Below are 22,151 nucleotides of genomic sequence, written 5' to 3'. Positions count from 1 at the left end.
TGTTGACTTTGTGGGTGACGCCTGTGGCTCAAGGAGTAGGGCGCCGGTCCCATATGCCAGAGGTGAAGGGTTCAAACCCAGCCCTGGCCAAAAACCACACACACACACACACACAAAAAACCTATAAAAGTGTTGACTTTGTACCAGCCACTGTTAACCTGAACAGCCATCGCCTGCGGGGCGCTGCTGGTCAGGCCCTAGGAAGGCCAGCTGAGCCTACAGGCCAACATCTGGAGATGGTTTATTCACTTCCAAGGCCTGCTGTCATAGATAAGTTGGGGGGATGGACTCCATGGTACCGGTCAAGGACACAGGGCACTCTGCACTCAGTGAAGCGTTAACTGGCTATAAATCTAGTCGAACTAAAAATACTCTAAAGATACAGCCACACTGAAAGCAAGAGATATTTATTTTGACTTTGTAATCTATAAGGGTGGGGGGATTTGTTTAATGTACGCCATGCTGATGAATAACATTGCTGATGTGTACTATCACTGTGAGGGTGTAAAAATAACAAAAAGAAACAAGAGGGGGTGGCGCCTGTCCCCCCTCCACACCCCATCGGCCAAAAACTGCAAAAAAAAAAAAAAAAAGAAAAGAAAAGAAACCAGGGCAAAACAGTGCTTTGAGGAGATACTCTCACTGTTCTCTGAATTGCTGGCCTTTTTGTAAATAAAAGTGAAACTGTTGGTCTCTCATTCCTTCTCTGTTGATTGGCTTGGGTGAGAGGCAGATGGACTCCCTGGTCTGGCAACAATGTTATGTTCCCTCTTGCACTCCCAAGAGGAGTGTGTTCCAAACCACACTTTGAGAAGCACTGAGACCTGGAACTAGAAAATTAATTAGAAAATTAATGCTTTGCTAGGTAGGGTATTGACTTCTGCCCCTCCGCCTTCCCTGTCCTCAGCTAGTGTCCTGCGTGCAGGGTGAACCTCTTCTGATCCTTTCAACATTTCTGTTGTTCATGTTATTTTTGTTCTCTTTTTCTGGGAGATTTCTATAATTCTGTCTTCCAACCTAATGCTTTGAATGTTACTTTAATTTCTTTCTTTATTTCTTTTTTTCCAGGCAAGCACGAAACAAAGTTTATTGAGGAAGAGAAATACAGGTTACAGAGTAAGAAAGTTTACAGAGAAAGATGTGAGCTCCATTGCCACAGCAAGTAGGCAAAGAGACCTTCTGTGCTATTTTTGTTTGTTTCAGATTTATTTGTATTAGTGGTAAAAAAAAAAAAATGATAAGATACGTACCTCTCTGCTTTAAATCAGCAGTGATTTTTTTCTCACACAGTCTTCTTTTTTGGGCTAAACCTTGTTTGTGACCCCCTTTTGTGTCTCTTCCTCAGTGAATCTTGAATCCCATTTGTTCTGTACCTCATTATTTTATTTTATTTTTAAAACTTTATTCAAATTAATATGAGGGGACAATAATTAGGTTACTTTGTTCTCACTTCCAGGGTAAAGTTCCATTTGTAGAAGATGTTTCTTTAATTTCCTTTTTTTTTTTTTCTTTTTGTAGAGACAGAGTCTTACTTTATTGCCCTCAGTGGAGTGCTGTGGTGTCACAGCTCACAGCAACCTCCAACTCCTGAGCTTAGGCGATTCTCTTGCCTCAGCCTCCCAAGTAGCTGGGACTACAGGCACCTGCCACAGTGGGGGCTGAGTTTGAACCCGCCACCCTCGGTATATGGGGCTGGTGCCCTACCCACTAATCCACAGGCCCCACCCGTGTTACTTTAGTTTCTAATTTTTATTTGTAAATAGCATCCTGTTTTTGTTTTGTGAATATCATATTTTGTTATACCTTTTTGAGGATATTAATTGTTGTTTTCTTTTCCCTATATGGTCTCTATTTCTTCCAACTTCCTTTCAATGTTCATTGCCCTCTTTGTTTTTTGCCCTAGAAGTTTTTTTTTGTTTGTTTTGTTTTGTTTTTTTTGAGACAGAGTATCACTTTGTTACCTTAGGTAGAGTGCTCTGGCATAATAGCTCACAGCAACCTCAAACTCTTGGGTTCAAGAGATCCTCTTGCCTCAGCCTCCAAAGTAGCCGGGACTATAGGCGCCCACCACAATGCCCAGCTAGTTTTAGAGACGGGGGTCTCACTCTTGCTCAGGCTGGTCTGGAACTTGTGAGCTCAAGCAACCCACCTGCCTTGGTCTCCCAGAGTGTTGGGATTATGGCGTGAGCCACCTCGCCCGGCTCAAAAGTTTTCCTCAAATATTTGGTAGTATGTAGTTGTTCACCTATGTTTAAGAGTGAGGATCTGCATCTAGTTCAAGCCCGTTGACTGTAGGCCTTGCTGTAGAATGCTCAGCCATGGGAATGATCTTAGCACTATCAGACAAATCAATGTCATGTAGCATTCAGATGCCATTTTATTTTTATTTACTTTTTTGAGACAGAGCCTCACTATGTTGCCCTTGGTAGAGTGCCATGGTGTCACAGCTCACAGCAAGCTCAAACTCTTGGGCTTAAGAGATTCTCTTGCCTCAGCCTCCCAAGTAGCTGGGACTACAGGCGCCCGCCACAAAGCCTGGCTATTTTTGTTGCAGTTGTCATTGTTGTTTAGCAGGCCTGGGCTGGATTTGAACCCACGTGCCTTGGTGTACGTGGCTGGCGCCCTAACCACTGAGCTATGGGTACCAAGCCTCAGATGCCATTTTAATGTCTACAAAGTTGTGGTCCTACTAGAAAGAAGGATATGAAAACACTTTGGAATTCTACCAAGTCCAAAAAGGTTCCAACAGACTTAACGTAAGAATCCTAAGCTTCCAATGGAATTGTCCATAATTATTTTTAGAGGTGGATGAGAAACATTATACAGTAGCTCTCTAAGCTTACCCCGAAGGGACTGCAATAAACTGTTCAACATACAGAGGTGATCAACATAAAGAACTAGGCCTGCTATATGGCATATACATGTGGTGCATGTCTGGTCTATGAAAATCAGGTCAACTTAAGGAGGTGGTCAATGTAGAGAGATGGTCTACTATGGAAGTTCTACTGCATATCTGAAGAAAACTAAAGCAATGTAAAACTAATGGAGTGATGAAAGAAATTAGCTACAATTTTATTTGGGATTGCAGACTTCCAGGAATAAAGTACTTAGAATCCAAAATGTAGTGATTACAGAGCTTGGCCATCAGAGTAACATGAAATATTACCAGGGTGTCTTACAGCTCCATGTCTCAGCCTTAGTTAAATCTCTGGTTAATGGTTGCAAACCAAATGGAGGCAGGAGTGGTGGAGTGGGAGATGGTTGTCAGAGAGACATGAAAACAAACTGTTCCCAACCTCCCCAATTGGTATGCCCTTAAAGAGGAAACTCAGCCAGGTGAGAAGGCAATGTTCCCCTAAGTGGGAAGGTGATTTTCTTCAAATGAACAAATTTCTCTTAGAATTCATAACGTTATAAAATAAATCAAGTATATGGTATTAAATATTAGTAAAGTTTTTATTTTGTTATTTGGATTTTTTTTTTTTTAGACAGAGTCTCACTCTGTCTCGGTAGAGTGCCATGGTATCATAGCTCACAGTAACCTCAAACTCTTGGGTTCAAGTGATTCTCTTGCCTCAGCCTCCCAAGAAGCTAGGACTACAGGCGCCTGCCACAAAACCCGGCTATTTTTAGACATGGGGTCTTGTCTGGCTCAGGCTGGTCTCGAACCTGTGAGCTCAAGCAATCCGCCCACCTCAGTGTCCCAAGTGCTAGGATTACAGGTGTGAGCTACTGGGTGCCCAGCTTATTTTAGATATTTCTTTTTTTTTTTTTTTTATTGTTGGGGATTCATTGAGGGTACAATAAGCCAGGTTACACTGATTGCAATTGTTAGGTAAAGTCCCTCTTGCAATCATGTCTTGCCCCCATAAAGTGTGACACACACCAAGGCCCCACCCCCCTCCCTCCATCCCTCTTTCTGCTTTCCCCCCCATAACCTTAATTGTCATTAATTGTCCTCATATCAAAATTGAGTACATAGGATTCATTATTTTAGATATTTCTAATGTTTAAAAGATTTAGGCTTTTTAGAGAAATTGGTTAGCCTGTGGTTCTTATTTATTTATTTAATTTTTTTGAGACAGAGCCTCACTATGTTGCCCTTGGTAGAGTGCCGTGGTGTCACAGCTCACAGCAACCTCAAACTCTTGGGCTTAAGTGATTCTCTTGCCTCAGCCTCCCAAATAGCTGGGACTACAGGTGCCCGCCACAACACCTGGCTATTTTTTATTGTTGTTGCCATTGTTGTTTAACTGGCCCGGGGTGGATTCGAACCCGTCAGCCTCAGTGTATGTGGCTGGTGCTGTAATCACTGTGCTACAGGCACCAAGCCCTATGGTTCTAATTTAAAACATAAGTTGTGTAACAGATTTAAATTTGGGATTCAAAGTTTAACTCCTACTAAATTTATAATGGTATTGGACTATTTAAGAAAAATAAAGTTCTACTGTATATATAAATTCAATTTATTTATGAGACCTATTTTATTTGGGAAGGTATTTGCTAGGGACTTTTCTTGGAAAGTTTTGTTATAAACCAACTAGAGACTTTAAAATGAAATGAAAGGTGTTTATTACATTTATAAATATGATTTCTAAATGTTTAAGGGAATTAATTAATTAGATGCTAAAAGCCCCCTTAACGGCAAGCTTTATAAATCTACCAAAATATGCTTGCCATTAAGGGGGCTTTTAGCAGGTCTACTAAATCAGACCTGGAAATTGGGCTTAAAAAGTTTAAAGACTGCTGGGGAGGCTGAGGCAAGAGAATCGCGTAAGCCCAAGAGTAGAGGTTGCTGTGAGTCCTGTGACGCCACGGCACTCTACCGAGGGCGGTACAGTGAGACTCTGTCTCTACAAAAAAAAAAAAAAAGTTTAAAGAAACACTCGGTTTTAAAAATTGCAAAGGTAAAATATCTTTTTTTTATTTTTCCTGTCTCAAAAAATAGACAACTAATATTTATAAATAAAAATAGAAGGTAATTTCAAAAAACATATCACGCCAAATCTTATAGACAATAGAAAAAGAAGAAATACTTCAAATTCATTCTACTTCATCTAGATATACCTGATATTAAAATTGGAAAAAATATAAAGGAAAATTACAAACATGTTTCACTTATAAATGAGGATACAATATCCTAAACAACATACTAACAAGTTGAATTAAAAATTATTTGTTCAAATAATGTACTTTGGTCAAAATTAAATCCAACTTATGTGAGAATCAGTCACTATTTTCTTTTTTGTTTCTTTTCCTTCCCCCACCCCCTCCCTCCTTCTCTCTTCTCTCCCTATCCCCCACCCCCCCACCGTGTCATTCATTGTCCTCATATCAAAGTTGGATACACAGGATTCATACGTCTCCATTCCTGTGATACTTCACTAAGAATAATGTCTTCCACTTCCATCCAGGTTAATACAAATGCTGCAAAATCTCCATTTTTTTTAAATGGCTGAATAGTATTCCATGGTATACATATACCACAGCTTGCCAATCCATTCCAGGGTTGTGGGACATTTAGGCTGTTTCCACATTTTGGCGATTGTAAATTGAGCTGCAGTAAACAGTCTAGTACAAGTGTCTTTATAATAACAGGGTTTTTTTTTCCTTCTGGATAGATGCCCAGTAATGGGATTGCAGAATCAAACGGGAGGTCTAGGTTGAGTTAAGATTTCTCCATACTTCCTTCCAAAAAGGTTGTATTAGTTTGCAGTTCCACCAGCAGTGTAAAAGTGTTCCTTTCTCTCCACATCCGCTCCAGCATCTGCAGGTTTGAGATTTTCTGGTATGGGCCATTCTCGCTGGGGTTAGATGATATTTCAGGGTGGTTTTAATTTTCATTTCCCTAATAATTAAGGATGATGAGCATTTTTTCATATGTTTGTTAGCCATTTGTCTGTCTTCTTTAGAGAAGGTTCTGTTCATCTCTCTTCCCCATTGATGTATGGGGTTGTTGGCTTTTTTCATGTGGATTAATTTAAGTTCTCTATAGATCCTAGTTATTAAGCTTTTGTCTAATTCAAAATATACAAATATCTTTTCCCATTGTGTAGGTTGTCTATTTGCTTTGGTTGTTGTCTCCTTAGCTGTACAGAAGCTTTTCAGTTTAATTAAATCCCATTTGTTTATTTTTGTTGTTGTTGCAATTGCCATGGCAGTCTTCTTCATAAAGTCTTTCCCCAGGCCGATCTCTTCCAGTTTTTCCTATGCTTTCTTTGAGGATTTTTATTGTTTCATGCCTTAAATTTAAGTTCTTTGTCCATCTTGAATCAATTTTTGTGAGTAGAGAAAGGTGAGGGTCCAGTTTCAGTCTTTTACATGTGGATATCCAGTTCTCCCAACACCATTTATTGAATAGGGAGTCTTTCCCGCAGTGTACGTTCTTGTTTGGTTTATCAAAGATTAGGTGGTTGTAAATTGTTGTTTTCATTTCCTGGTTTTCTATTCGATTCCAAATGTCTGTGTCTCTATTTTTGTGCCAGTACCATGCTGTCTTGACCACTATGGCCTTGTAGTCCAGCCTAAAATCTGGTATGACGATGCCTCCAGCTTTGTTTTTATTACTAAGAACTGCCTTAGCTATATGGGTTTTTTTCTGGTTCAATACAAAACGCAGAATCATTTTTTCCAAGTCTTGAAAATAGGACTTTGGTATTTTAATAGGGATGGCGTTGAATGGGTAGATTGCTCTGTGAAGTATAGACATTTTAACAATGTCGATTCTTCCCAGCCATGAGCATGGTATGGTCTTCCATTTGTTAATATTCTCTGCTATTTCCCTTCTTAGGGTTTCACAATTTTCTTTACAGAGGTCCTCTTTTGTTAGGTATATTTGTAGGTATTTCATTTTCTTTGGGGCTCTCATTTCATTTCCTTAGCCTCTCATCTTCACTGTTATTGACGTATACAAAGGCAACTGACTTATGGACATTGATTTTATATTCCTGAGACATTACTGTATTTTTTGATGACTTCTAGGAGTCTTGTGGTTGAGTCTTTGGAGTTCTCTAAGATCATGTCATCAGCAAAGAGGGAGAGTTTGACCTCCTCTGCTCCCATTTGGATGGCCTTTATTTTCTTGTGTTGCCTAATTGTATCGTCTAGAATTTCTAGCACTATGTTGAGTAGTAATGGTGACAGAAGACAACCTTGTCTGGTTCCAGTTCTTTTTTTTTTTTGTAGAGACAGAGTCTCACTGTTCCGCCCTCGGGTAGAGTGCCGTGGCGTCACACGGCTCACAGCAACCTCCAACTCTTGGGCTTACGCGATTCTCCTGCCTCAGCCTCCCGAGCAGCTGGGACTACAGGCGTGCCCGGCTATTTTTCTGGCCAGGGCTGGGTCCGAACCCGCCACCCTCGGCATATGGGGCCGGTGCCCTACTCACTGAGCCACAGGCGCCTCCCATCTGGTTCAGTTCTAAGAGGAAAAGCTTTCAATTTAAATGGGTAAAATATTAAAGGCTTGGCGCCCATAGCTCAGCATCTAGGGTGCCAGCCACATACGCTGAGGCTGGTGGGTTCAAACCTGGCCTGGGCCTGACAAACAACAATGACAACTGCAACAAAAAAATAGCCAGGCTTTGGGAGACTACAATAGCCAGCTACTTGGGAGACTGAGGCAAGAGAATCACCTAAACCCAAGAGCTTGAGATTGCTGTGAGCTGTGACGCCACTGAGCTGTGACGCCACAACACTCTACTGAGGGCGACATAATGAGCTTTGTCTCAAAATAAATAAATAAATAAATTAATTAATTAATTAAAAACCAGAATGGTCTCAGAATAATTTTTGTGCATAAAAATTGCCCTCCATAAAATACCCACATTGACAGTTTGATGAGAATAGAATTATTTTATTGAGGAATTTCCACATGACATTGTATGTGGGTCATTTCTCTGGACCACACAGTCTTCCATGAAGAATCTTCTAGACTCCTGCTGGTGCAGGAATCACCTGCAGCCAGGCCAGCTTCAAGGGCACACACTCTGTGCAGTCACAAAGGGCCCGGCCCTCATAGGTTCTTACACTTAGTGCTCTGCTGTTGCTATCTTGAAATTCATAACTTTTTAAATTAGGACCCCACATTTTCATTTTGCACCTGGTAGTCTGACTTCTGGCAGCCAGACAAGTGGAGAGGGCTGGACTTTCAAGGTTTGGTACTCAGGCTTTCTCCTGACCCCTGCCCTCAGTTGCGCCTGTTGTCTACCATTTCTTGATTGGAAAATAAGACTCATTAGGTCAGATGAGCTTTTCCCCCTTGACTGTGAAGAACAGAGTACTTAGGGACTAGGAGTTAAAAGATTTCCTTATAAAAGATGGTGTAGTATTTGCATGTAATGTAACCCATACACCTCCTCCTTTAAAGATGATACTTGAAATCATCTCTAGATTATTCATAATACTTAATACAGTGCCTACACATGACTTCTTTCAAGTGGATTCAACATAATACTAGGTGTGCTGAAGATTCAAGTTTTGCTTTTTGGAACTCTGTGGAATGCTTTTCCCCCAAATATATATATTTACATTTTGGGTTACTATGAAGGTGCAGACGATTAGGTTACATTATTTGCATTTGTAAGCTGAAGTCCAAAATCCGAGTTGTAGTTGAGCCCTTCACCCAGGAAGTTGCCATCTACTCCTACATTGTACCCAATAGGTGGGAACTTGCCAAGAGCCTCCCGCTTATTGAATTTTATTTATTCATTTATTTGGCCATACTTCACAGGCTTATAGGTGATGGAGAACTCCCCTAGGTAGTGGCTGATCATCTCAGACTTGATCTCCACCTGTTTTAAGGTCTTGCCGTGTGGACGCCGACCACGCTGCCCACCACCTCGGGCGGGCGCAGATTCACCACCTGGAGCTTCTCCCTGGGCAGGGCCCGCTTCTTGGGCTTGGCGCAGGCGCAGATTCACCACCTGAAGCTTCTCCCTGGGCAGGGCCTTCTTCTTGGCTTTGCGCAGGCGCCTCGGCCGCTAGTGCCGCTTCCTTCACAGGTCGCGCACGGTCCTGCACCCGCCGCTGGTGGACAGATCAGCAACTGGGCGAGGTCCACGCCGCAGCAGGTGTGCTTGTGGCAGGTTCTACTTCTTTGGCTCCACTTCCACCACCTTGTCCACTTCATGGAAAAGCCCCCTTCTTGAATTTAGTTGTGTTTTTATCTCATGTGGGCCTGTAGTTACCGATCTACTATTTTCAGATTCGTACTGAGTACAAGGGATGCCTGCTTTTCCATTATTGAAAGACTTTACTTAGGAGAATGTTCTCCAAATCCATCCAGGTAAATACAAAAGATGCAAAGTCTGCATCTTTTTAATAGTTGAATAGCATTCCATGGTATACATATACCACAGTTTATTAATCCATTTATGGGTTGACCGGCATTTCGGTTGTTTCTACATCTTTGTGATTACGAATTGAGCTGCTATAAACGTTCAAGTGCAAACGTCCTTATGGTAAAATGATTTTTTTTTCCTTTGAGTAGTTCTTTGAGAATTCTCCACACTTCTTTCCAAAAACACTGTACTAGTTTGCAATCCCAACAATAGTGCATAAGTGTGCCTGTCTTTCCACACCCACACCAGCATTCACTGCTTTGGGACCCTGTGCTGTGGATTATTCTCACTGGTGTTAGGTTCCCCCGAATATTTTTGACCTGCAGTTATTTAAATCCATGGATTCAGAACTCTTAGATACAGACAGCTGTTTATAACTTTTTCAAATATTTTTTTCTGCGGAAGTTTAATCAAGTCCTTGAAGGTAGAAATTGTTTCTGACACATTTTAGCATCTCTGAGTGCCAGAATAGGGGGTTACCAAAAGAGTCAGGTGCTACGTATGAGCTCATTTTATCTATCAACCCATGTATGAGGAATTATTATTACTCTAATTTTACAGACAGGAAACCAAGGCACAAACTACACAGCTATAGTAAAAGATATAGGTAAAAAGTAGTAATTGTTTTACAGAGGTAATGAAAATTGTGGTTAAGTCAGACAAGTTATTTCCAAGAACAGTTCCAAGAGGAAGTGACTCCAACTGGTTGACTAACCAGATTAGCTAGATCCTATCCAAGCATATCGCAGCATTTGCAGGTGTTCTAGAGACAGATCTGGGACTTCAGTGAGCTTGCAGAATTGGTTGTTTGACTGCTTGCTAATAACGGGTGATTTGGGCCTGAGGCTGCCTTCCACTGTAATAGGTCACCTGGAACAAGGTTGTGGAGAAGCCCTATAGCTCACCTTACCTCTTCACTACTGGAGGATGCTGGGGTCAGCCTTAAAGACATTTAGGTGTGAATGACCAATTTGACTTAGGTTAATTTGTAACCCCCCTCGTCCTTAGTTATCTTCAGCTGGAAGAAATCTAGTCCAAGAAAGTCGCATAGTATCTTTTGAAAATTTATCACAGGCCTCAAACAGAAAGTATTGTAGCTGTAGTCTCTAACATGAAGCTGTTCATGCAGTTGTGAGAGCATTTGGAACATGGGTAAGGCCAACAGGCTAAAATCCATCCAGGTTACCAACGCCTTGTGGGCGTTTTATTTTTTATTTAGAGACAGGCTCTTGCTCTGTTGTCCAGGCTGGAGTGCCTGGACAACCGCAGCTCACTGTAACCTCAAAATCTTGGGCTTAGGCTCAGTGCCTGTAGCTCAAGCGGCTAAGGTGCCAGCCACATACACCAGAGCTGGCGTGTTTGAATCCAGCCCAGGCCTGCCAAATAACAATGACAAGTACAACCAAAAAAAACCAAACAAACAAACAAAAAAACTTGGGCTCAAGAGATCCTCCTGCCTCTGAATTAGCTAGGACTATAGGAACATATCACCACACCTGGCAAATTTTATTTTTTTTTGTAGAGACAGGTCTTGCTGTGTTGCTCAAGTTGGGACAATATTTTTAAATTGTGAGTTTATGTTTCATTGACCTTAATCAATGGAAATTCCAAGGATCTACATTTGGGATGCTTTCCTTCAGAAGGGTTTTTATGTGCCTCTGCTAAAAGCCAGATGGCATCTGGACCAATTTTAGAAACCCACCCCCACCCCCACCCCAACATGTTGCCAAAGGCTCCAGGCTTAGTTTCTTTTTTCTTTTCTTTTCTTTTTTTTTTGAAACAGAGTCTCACTTCATCACCTTTGGTAGAGTGCCAGGGCATCATAGCTCATAGCAACCTCAAACTCTTGGGCTCAAGCAATTCTCTTGCCTCAGCCTCCCGAGTACCTGGGACTACAGGCACCCGCCACAATGCCCAGCTATTTTTAGAGATGAGGTCTCACTCTGGCTCAGGCTGGTCTTGGACTCCTGAGCTCAGACAATCCACCCACCTCGGCCTCCCAGAGTGCTAGGATTAGAAGCATGAGCCACTGCACCTGGCCCAGGCTTGGTTTCTCAGTCCAAGCACTTGTATTAGCATTTGCCCCCAGAGCAAACCTGGCTCTTGTGTTTCTAACTCAATGGTTCTCAACCTTCCTAATGCTGCGACCCTTTAATACAGTTCCTCATGTTGCGGTGACCCTCCAACCATAAAATTATTTTTGTTGCTACTTCATAACTGTAATTTTGCTACTGTTAGGAATCGTAATGTAAATATCTGATATGCAGGATGTATCTTCATTGTTACAAAGGGGTCACGACCCACAGGTTGAGAACCGCTGTTCTAACTGATCATTACTCTGGTTTTAGGTGATGTTCATCATCACAAGTCCTCTCCTCACTTCTGGCCCCCACTGTGGAGATATCTCTTACTTCCCTTCAAGTTCATCAATGGTTTTAAAAGAATGCCATTTTTAAAGTTTTTAGGGGATTTTGCTGTGGGGTATTTGGGGGGGTGGATTCTGTAAGCTTAATGATCTCTCTCCTACTCCCAAATATTATCATGTCCTAATCTCCAGAGTGTTACTTATATGGCAGAAGGAACTGTGTAACTAACTGTGTAGATGTGATTAAATTAAGGACATTGAGATGGGGCAGAGTACCCTGGATCACCCAGGTTAAGTCCAATGTGGATTTTGTTTTTGTTTTTTAGTCTCACTCTGTTGTCCCAGGCTAGAGTTCCCTGGCATCACAGCTCACAACAACCTCAAACTCCTGGGCTCAAGCGATCCTCCTCCCTCAGCCTCCCCAGTAACTGGGACTACAGATGCATGCCACAAGGCCTAGCTAGTTTTTCTATTTTTAGATTTTTAGTCTCAAACTCCTCAGCTCAAGCGATCCTCCTGTCTCAGCTTCCTGAGTAGCTGGAACTACAGGCACCTGCCACAATGCCCAGCTAGTATTTCTATTTTTAGTAAAGACCAGGTCTTGCTCTTGCTCAGGCTGGTCTGGAACTCCTGAGCTCAAGCAATCAACCCACCTTTGCCTCCCAGAGTGCTAGGATTACAGGCGTGAGCCATCACACCCAGCCTCAGGTGGGCCCAGCGTAATCACAAAAGTTACTGGAGAGAGGCTGGAGAGTCACAGAGAAGGCAATGCAAGGACGGAAGGGAGACTGGAGTGACGCAGCTATGAAACAAGGAATGCTGGCAGCATCTACACGCTGGAAGAAGTAAGAAATGCATTCTCCCTGGAGCCTCCAGAAAGAACCACCCCTGCAGATACCTTGATTTTATCCTGATTTTATCCTGATTTAAGAATCATTTTAGACTTCTAACCACCAGAACTCTAAGAGAGTAAATTCATATTGTTTTAAGCCACTAAATTTGTGGTATGCTGTTACAGAGGAAATAGGACACTAATACATGCATGTTGATTTTTCTTTTCAAATAATACTTTAAATCTGTATCTAAAAACCTATGTGCTTCAATCATGTCTTAGTTCAAATTTAAATTCCCCAGCCTGGCACTCAAGGACCAACCAAACAACACAGGGGTTGAGGTGCCAACCCCACTCTCACCCCCAAGTAGTCAAAAATCCACATAAAACTTTTGACTCTCCCAAAACTTAACTACTAGTAGACTATATGATTAGAAGCCTTACCAATTATGTAAACATTCTGTATGTTATCACATTGTATACTATATTCTTATAAGCTGGAGAAAAGACATCATTAAGATAATCATAAGGAAGAGAAAGTCCACTTATTTTTCAAAAAGTCTTCATCCTTATCTTCATGTTGAGCAGACCAAGGAGGAGGAGGAAGCATCATCCTGTTTCAGGTGTGGCAAAAGAAGAACATCCATGTACACATATAAGTGGCCCCATGCAGTTCAAACCCACATTGTTCAAGGGTCACCTATATTAAGTTCATTTTTATCATGTCACTCTGGTTAGACTTCTGTAGACACATTTCTTACCTTTTATCATCCCTCACCATGACTTCCTACCTTTTTACAATGCCCCATTTCTCTCTTTATGATTACATTTAACACTTCTTCAAAAAGCTTTTTCTGACTTCTCTCCCCTCAAAACTGTGGCTTTATAGTCCTCAAAATGTTCTGAGGCACCAGCCATGGTGGCTCATGCCTATAATCCTACCACCCTGGGAGGCCAGGTCTGGAGGATTGTTTGAGCTCTGGAGTTTGAGACCAGCCTGAGCAGGAGCAAGACCTCATCTCCACTAAACACAGAAAAATTAGCTGGGCATGGTGGTACACACCTGTAGTCCCAAATAATTGGGAGGCTGAGGCAGGAGGATCGCTTGAACTTTGGGAGTTGAAGGTTGCAGTGAGCTACAATGATGTCACTGCAGTCTATCTGAGGTGACAGAGTGAGACTTAGTCTCACACGCACACAAAAAGTTCTAGGTATGTTCTGAGACGTAAAAGAGGTCTATGTTTACTTAGACCCCTCTAACATGCTTAATATCCTCAATTTTTCTCTGAATGTAGCTATTCCATACTAGGCTATAAGATACTAGTAGATAATATGCATTCAGCATCTGCTGTTTTTACCTGCTGTATTAGTTTTCTGTGGCTGCTATACCAAATTATCAGAAACTGGTGATTTAAAACATTTGTTCTTTCACAATTCTCAAAATTCTGAAATCAAGGTCTCAGTAGAGCTGCACTCTCTGGAGGCCCTCAGGGAGAATCCTTCTTCCTGGCTGTCAGCATTCCTTGACTGGTGGTTGCATCATTCCAGTCTCTGCCTCCATAGTCATATCGCTTTATCTTTATGTCTGTGTGTCTCTTTATCCTCTCTGTTGTCTGTTTTATTAAGATATATAATCACCCTCAGTATCCGTAGGGGATTGGTTCGAGTAACTCCTGAAAATGCCAAATTGAAGGATGCTCGAGTCTCTTATATAAAATGGCGTAGTATTTGCATATGACCTACTCATATCCTCCTGTACACATTAAATCACCTTGAGATCATAATACCTAATACAAGATAAATGCTTTGTCGATCCATGTTATACTGTATTAGTTAGGGAATAAGAACAAGAAAAAAAGTATGTACAAATGTAACCATCACAGGCCTAACTATGTTTTCCATCCCTGATTGATTGAATCCATGAATCTAGAACTTATGGATACACATGACTGGACGTATGTGATTACGTTTATGGCCCACCTAGATAATTATCTTCTCATTACAAGATCTTTAACTTAAATACATCTGCTGAGACCTTTTTTCCAAATACAGTAACATGTATAGGTCCCAAGTATTTGATATCAGTATCTTTTGGGGAGCCAATTTTCTTTTCTTTTTTTTTTTTTTTTTTTTGTAGAGACAGTCTCACTTTATCGCCGTTGGTAGAGTGCTGTGGCATCACACAGCTCACAGCAACCTCCAACTCTTGGGCTTAGGCGATTCTCTTGCCTCAGCCTCCTGAGTAGCTGGGACTACAGGCGCCTGCCACAACGCCCGGCTATTTTTTTGTTGCAGTTTGGCCAGGGCCGGGTTTGAACCTGCCACCCTCGGCATATGGGGCCGGCACCCTACCCGCTGAGCCACAGGCGCCACCCCTGGGGAGCCAATTTTCAACCTACCATATTTGCCAAGCAACCATCCTCTTCCTATGGTAACAACCCCCTTCAACTCTACCGAGGGCCATAGAGTGAGACCTTGTCTCTACAAAAAAAAAAAGAGCAACTATCTCACCCAAACTTAATTCATACAGTTTGGGTAAAGCCAGCCCTCCTCTCATTATGAGTATATGGCAAAAACCTGGCCAAATAGCATATGTTATCTCCTTTGGCCACAATGATTGTCTCAGTAATGGGCACTGGACCAACAAACTAATGAGGTGAGTTGCCAGGACTGTTGGTGTAACAAGTGAAAAAGAGATAAGGTCTTTGTTCTAGGAATGCTAGATTAAGGAAAAGGCATGTACTGACTCACCAGCTGGAAAGAATAATGAGATAACTCACAAAATTGAAGGAAAAACAGCAGGTACCAGGGTCAGGGACTGGACTGCTTGGCTTCTTTCTATCAATCTCTGTTCACGCGGAAGAGAAGAAGGAGCCTCAGGATTACAAATCTTTTAATCGTTAGCAATCCCAGCAAAAAGACAAATGTTACACCCCAGTACTTACATATCAATCTAATAAAAGACTACGATAAGGTCTGCTTGTGTTGTCAGTCCTTGAGTCTTGAAATAACTACTTTCCTAGGGAAATCACAATTGATCCAGACTCTATTCGTGTTGCCAAGTGGTGTATTGGGCAATGAGGGAGAAACACACAAACACAAACATCTCAAGCAAAGCACTACCACCAAGGAATCACCACTGTTGCTATCTTATAAAATGTGTATGCTAGGAAGGGAGAGAAGTCATATGAATAAATATAAAATTACTGTGGCATACATCATGAAAAAAATACATGGAGACCACAGAGGGTAAAATGATGCATTACAGAAGTTCAGGGCAACTGCCCTTAAGAAGGTGACTGCAGAATTTAGAGCAGGAGGAAGGAAGTAGGGATAGAGAGAGATTGTTCTAGGCAGAGAGAGAAATATGTGCAAAGTCCTTGCGGCAGGAAGGAGCACTGCTCACAGGAAAACTAAAGGTAAGGTGCGTATGGGGAGTGTGAAGGGAGACTGAAGAGACAGGTAGGGGATACACCATGCAGATTGTGGTAGACCACAGTAAATATCTCATGGTTTTTCTTAAGTACCATTCACAGCCATTAAAATGTCTTTTTTTTTTTGGAGACAGAGTCTCAAGCTGTTGCCCTGGGTAGAGTGCTGTGATGTCACAGCTCACAGCAACCTCCAACTCCTGGGTTTAAGCGAGTCTCTTGCCTCAGCCTCCCAAGTAGTTGGGACTACAGGCGCCCACCACAACACCTGGCTATTTTTTTGTTGCAGCTGTCGTCGTTTTAGCTGGCCCAGGCCAGTTTGAACCCACCAGCCTCCGTGTACGTGGCCAGCGTCGTAACCACTGAGCTAAGAGTGCCACCTGTTAAAATGTCTTAAAGGGGTGAAGTGGGGAAAAGGAGTAGACATGAACGAAGTTGTATCTGGAAAAGATCACTCTCACTGTACTGCACAGAGCAGACTGGAATTAGACCTATGTGGCTGCAAGAAGATATATTGAGTTTTAAATTAATTTCCAACTGAAAGACCTTTATGCCTTCCTGTCTCCTCCTACTTTTCCATTAAGTAGATTTATTGGGGGGGGGAATCAATCAAATGAATGAAAGAAGCTTTTACATGAATGACAATTCGGTTTTGCAAAATAGCTCACTTTCTTTTGCCAAAAAGTTTTTTGTCTCTGATCATAGCAATTTGGGCCCACTAACTTTCTCTTTTTAAAAAAGTTAGAGAAACAGGTGGCACCTGTGGCTCAAAGGAGTAGGGCGCTGGCCCCATATGCCGGAGGTGGCGGGTTCAAACCCAGCCCTGGCCAAAAACAGAAAAAAAAAAAAGTTAGAAAAACAAGGCAACAGGATCTGTATACCATCTGTGAAGGCAGTAAAGTGGGACCCCACAATTGTTTAGTTCCTCTCTCTCACTTCATCTCTTCTGGTCTCATGGCTTCAAATACCACTCTGAAGACTCTCAAATTTGTATTTCCAGCCCACACCCTGAACATCAGCCTAAACCTAATTATCTATACCACCTCCCCACTTGAATGTCTAACAAGGATTTCAAACTCAAAACATAAAAACCAAAATTACTGATTCTCACCTTCGAAATTACTTCTTGTCCAACTTAGCTTCTTCCAAGTTGCGTGCAATGCCTTTTATCTCACACATCTAACATACCTACAAATCTTAGGAGTTCCACTTTTAAGGTTTATCCAGAATCCAATCGGGTTTTATCACCTCAAGGGCTACCAAGCGCGGGCCTGGATTAGTGGAATAACTTCCTGGAATCATGTTCCACCAACTAATACTCATTTTCCTCTGGCTCCCTCTGTAATCTCTGGGAGACCTAGGACTTTGTCCCTTCCATTTAATGCAGAGAATCCCAGGGCAACTTTGTAGACGCTCCATGAATAATTATTGGAATGAATACGTAAAAATTTCGTATCACCATACGTACTGCAATTCGTTTAAGGAGACGCTTGGGTGTGTTAAAATCGACGGTAGGAGGCCTTACAAATAAACCCCTAGAAAAAAAGCAATGCGTGCAAAGTGGGGTCAGCAGTTTCCCTCAGCAGACAGGTTTCCCACCTAATCCAACATCCTATTTCTGGTCTTTGTGGGTATAAATCTGCTCCCCTCCTCCGCACCCCACGGTCAGCCAGCCGACGCCTGATCTAATCGCCTGTCCTCTTCCCACCCACGCGACCAGAGCGCCCAAGCGGCTTCGGGAAGGAAGAGGCAGTAGAACACCCAGCCCTCGCGGCTTGCGTCCTAAGCCACAGGGGCTTCTTCAGCGTATACTAGTACCTTAAAAGTCAAAAGGCAGGGAAGAAACCTCTGGAGACTGAACCTCCAACCCGGCTACGGGTAAAGGAGCAGAGTCCACCCTGTAAAGGACCTGGGAAGCGAAGTCGGCGTCAACTGCCCTGATCCAAAATGGCAGGCTACTAGGGTGGGTCTGTTTAGAAGTGAATATAGGGCCATTGGAAAGGAAGAACCAAGGCATGATTGGTTTGATCCAGCCTGCAAGTGGTGGTTAATAGGACAGCCATGGTCGGAGAGCCATCCAGCGGGCAGACAAAGCGGCCCCGGCAACCATTGCCAACCACCCCATTAACCTAACTTAAGATGGCGCCGGAGGTCGCTACCGGAGCGCACAGGAGGCGGAAATCACCCTCATCCAATATGGCAGCGGAGACTGAGGCGAGCCGAGGGACGGGTGTGCCAGGTACGTCCGCGCCCTCACCCAAGATGGCGGCCGCCGTGGGCGCTGTCCCCGGCTCCGCCCCGCGGCCCCGCCCCGCCTCTCCTTCGTCCCTCCCTCCGCCCCTTCGCCCGGCGGAGCCCGGCAGAGCCCAGCAGAGGTGCTCGCGCAGAGAGAGTGGCCTCTGGGCGCTTGACATGGCGGCAGCGGCGGCTACTGCGGCGACCAAGGGGAATGGGGGCGGCGGTAGCCGGGCTGGGGCCGGCGAAGCCAGCGGCGCGCGGAAGAAGAAGGGTCCGGGGCCTCTGGCCACGGCGTACCTGGTCATCTACAATGTGGTGATGACTGCGGGGTGAGGCTAGGGCTCGTGGAGGCGGGGAGCCAGCCTGGCCGGGAGGGAGCCGGGCGGCCGGCGGCGCGCGGTGCAGCTCAGCCGTCGGTGTCTGGGACCCTGCACCTGGGCGCGAGGACTGCCGAGCGCAGAGCCAGCCCGGGTGCCAGCCCGCGACACACGCCCGCGCTGGGGGCCGAGCCAAGTTCCCAGGCACAGGGCGCGGGGAAGGCTGCCGCCGCGCTAGCTCGGGAGGGCCGTGGGGGAGAAGAGTGGGCTGGCCACGGGGGCAGGTCTGGGGGCGGTGTGCCGGGACGTCCTGCGGCGTAGAAGTCGGCCCAAGCGGCTAGTCACGAATGGGGAGCTGTTCCAACCTGGGGGAGTGGAGGGAGCTGTGGCTGCAGAGTGACCATTCATTTAGGCGGCTGTTTTCAAAATCCAGGCTGCGCTTTAATCTGAAAGGTATCGGAAAAGTGTTCAAAGTTTTTGCCCAGTGGCTTGAGCAGAGCCGTGCTTTAGATGAGTTTAGACTTTCTAGGATGGGTTGAAGCGGAGAAGAAACTTGGGAACCGAAGGCAGAGTTACTGGGGAGGGGCGAGGATCGACCCTCGAAACAGGTTATACCCATCTGTGCCTCCCTCATTTCAGTCCATCTCTTATCACATTGGGTTTTTAGTGCTGACGTTAACTAGCTGTGTGACTTTGGGTAAGTTATAGCCCTAGGGCTTCATCGAGTTGGACTAGGTGATCTTGAAGTTTCCTCCAGCTCTGCAGTTCTTTATCTTGTGGTTTTGGTGAGGAGGAGCACAAGATCAGACTGTTTGTTATGTATTTTATTTTATATATATACACACACACACACATACATACAGGGTCTTGCTGTCTTGCCCAGGCTCTAGTACAGTGGTGCAATCATACCTTACTGCAGCCTCAAGCTCCTAGGCTTAAGCAATCCTCCCCTTTCCACTTCTCAGTAGCTAAGACTAAGATGAGCATTGCCACACTTGGCTAATATTTTGAAATTGTTTGTGGAGAGGAGGTCTTGCTGTGATGCCCAGGCTGGTCTTAAACCTCTGGCCTCTAAGCAGTCCTCCCACCTCAGCCTCCCAGAGCACTGAGATTACAGGCATGAGTCACTGCACTGGCTTGTTAATGTGTTTTTTAATTACACTCATTTGTAAAAAGATTTCCCTAACATTTTATTACGAAAAATTTAATACAGGAAAGTTGAAATGTATAGTGAACATCCAGTTTTATTTAAAGTAGTTAATACATTGGCAGGGTTCAAATTTCAAAATATACACAAGAGTCTTGGGTAAAAATCTTTCCTCCCACCTTTTCCTTCTACCCAGATCCCCTCCAATGAGGCAACCAATTTTGTGTATGCTTAAGATGCTGTTACAAACAAGAATGTATACATACTTTCCTTCTTTTTTTAAAAAATAAGTACAAATGCTAACGTATATTTACAGTTCAGCACCTTGCCTTTTTTGTTTGTGAAAATAAATACATCTTGGGCAGATCATAGGCTTACTGCTAGAATTAGAAATGGTAGGTGTTGAAACCCAGGCTCAGAGAAGTTGTGACTAGCTTGAGATCATAGAATTTGTTAATAAAAAGAAGTTCTGGGGCGGCGCCTGTGGCTCAGTGAGTAGGGCGCCGGCCCTATATGCCGAGGGTGGCGGGTTCAAACCCAGCCCCGGCCAAACTGCAACAAAAAAATAGCCGGGCATTGTGGCGGGCGCCTGTAGTCCCAGCTGCTTGGGAGGCTGAGGCAAGAGAATCGCGTAAGCCCAAGAGTTAGAGGTTGCTGTGAGCCGTGTGACGCCACGGCACTCTACCGAGGGCGGTACAGTGAGACTCCGTCTCTACAAAAAAAAAAAAAATAAGTTCTGGATCTACAAATCATTCAGCTTGACCTCAGGGCAATGAAGAGCTATTGCAGGTACAAATTTTCTTTATTACATGTCACATAAATTGACATTTAAAAGAACATTAAGGAATCTGTGTATATGTGTTTATATTTATATATAAAATTATTGTTACTTTAGCAAGGTTCTTGATGAGAGGATTGGACTGGAGAGGTATTTTCAAGCACAGAGGTGAGAAGAAAAGTTGTCTATTCCTGGGTGATGAACATAGAACATGAAGTAGAGTGTGAAGAGCGATGTCTTAAACCAGGGAGAGAAATTGAGATTGTGAGAGCAAAATAAGCTCTTTTATAGGCTGCTAATTAGCTAGGACCAGTTGCACTGCTAAGGAATTAATTTCTTCTTTTACAATTTTTTTATTTGATGTCCTTGTATGATCATTTTTAGAATAGCATGGACCACATACCCCTTTGCCTTGTTTAGATTGTACGTGTGCATTTAAGTAAATCTATTATTGAGTTTCAGGAGACATACCTTCATAAAAAAGACCCATTTGTTTCATTAGGGAATTTAACAAATTAAAAATTGCAAGACCTGGGGCGGCACCTGTGGCTCAAGGAGTAGGGCACCGGCCCCATATACCGGAGGTGGTGGGTTCAAACCTGGCCCTGGCCAAAAACTGCAAAAAAAAAAAAAAAAATTGCAAGACCTGACATTTATTTTTGAGAAGGAGAGTGGAACAGAAATGTAGCATTCGTAGCTGTGTGCTTAAGTGCTCCCATGTGTCGTGGTTTATATTAACTATTTATTGAGCTTTCTTTTCTGAGTTGCTTTCAGAGGTTTAACTAAAAAAACTTTTATTCTTGTGGTACATGTATACCATGGAATATTATGCAGCCTTAAAGAAAGATGGAGACTTTACCTCTTTCATGCTTACATGGATGGAGCTGGAACATATTCTTCTTAGCAAAGTATCTCAGGAATGGAAGAAAAAGTATCCAATGTACTCGGCCCTACTATGAAGCTAATTTATAGCTTTCATATGAAGGCTATAACCCAACTATAGCACAAGACTATGAGGAAAGGGCCAAGGAAGGGGAAGGGAGTGGGGAGGTTAGGGTGGAGAGAGGGTAATGGGTGGGGCCACACCTACGGTGCATCTTAGAATGGGTACAGGCGAAACCTACTAAATGCAGAATACAAATGTCTACATACAATAACTAAGAAAATGCCATGAAGGCTACGTTGAACAGTGTGATGAGAATATTTCAGATTGTATATGAAACCAGCACATTGTACCCCTGATTGCACTAATGTACACAGCTATGATTTAACAATAAAAAATTAAAAACAAAACTTTTATTCTTAAAAAAAACTTTTTGTACTTATTTCATTGGTTTATTTATTTATTTTGAGACAGAGTCTCACTCAGTCGCCCTGGGATTGAGTGCCTTGGTATTATAGCTCACGGCAACCTCAAACTCTTGGGCTCAGGCAATCCTCTTGCCTCAGCCTGCAGAGTAGTTGGGACTACAGACGCCTACACACAGGTGCCCACCACAGCACCCAGCTAGTTTTAGAGACAAGGTCTCGCTCTTGCTCAGGCTGGTCTCAAACTCCTGAGCTCAAGCAATCCATCCACCTCAGACTCCTAGAGAGCTAGGAACACAGGTGTGGGCCACAGCACCCAGCTCATTGACAGTTTTAAAAGGATAGATTTTTTTTTTTTTTATTAGAGACAGAGTCTCATTTTATCACCCTTGGTA

General features: G+C 43.3%; 1 protein-coding gene and 1 long non-coding RNA gene across 2 annotated transcripts in view; one reads left to right on the top strand and one right to left on the bottom strand.

Annotated features, from left to right (window-relative positions):
- Window positions 1–15,065: 15,065 nt before the first annotated feature.
- Window positions 15,066–18,193, bottom strand: LOC128567757 (uncharacterized). The gene is made up of 3 exons (XR_008374924.1): window positions 17,787–18,193; window positions 17,437–17,503; window positions 15,066–15,385 (listed from the first exon to the last, which is right to left on the bottom strand). It is a non-coding gene; the product is annotated as an uncharacterized LOC128567757 (long non-coding RNA).
- A 121-nt stretch (window positions 18,194–18,314) lies between these two features.
- HACD2 (3-hydroxyacyl-CoA dehydratase 2) overlaps window positions 18,315–22,151 on the top strand; it is a 99,746-nt gene continuing 95,909 nt past the window's right edge. Inside the window, exon 1 of the mRNA XM_053565248.1 lies at window positions 18,315–18,535. Coding sequence (XP_053421223.1) covers window positions 18,381–18,535 — 155 coding nt within the window. The 5' untranslated portion in view covers window positions 18,315–18,380. The remainder of the gene's footprint in view (window positions 18,536–22,151) is intronic.

The sequence above is a fragment of the Nycticebus coucang genome, chromosome 16 (genome assembly GCF_027406575.1).
Source record: "Nycticebus coucang isolate mNycCou1 chromosome 16, mNycCou1.pri, whole genome shotgun sequence".
Taxonomy (NCBI): Eukaryota; Metazoa; Chordata; class Mammalia; order Primates; family Lorisidae; genus Nycticebus; species Nycticebus coucang.
This window is presented reverse-complemented; position numbering and strand designations above follow the sequence as displayed.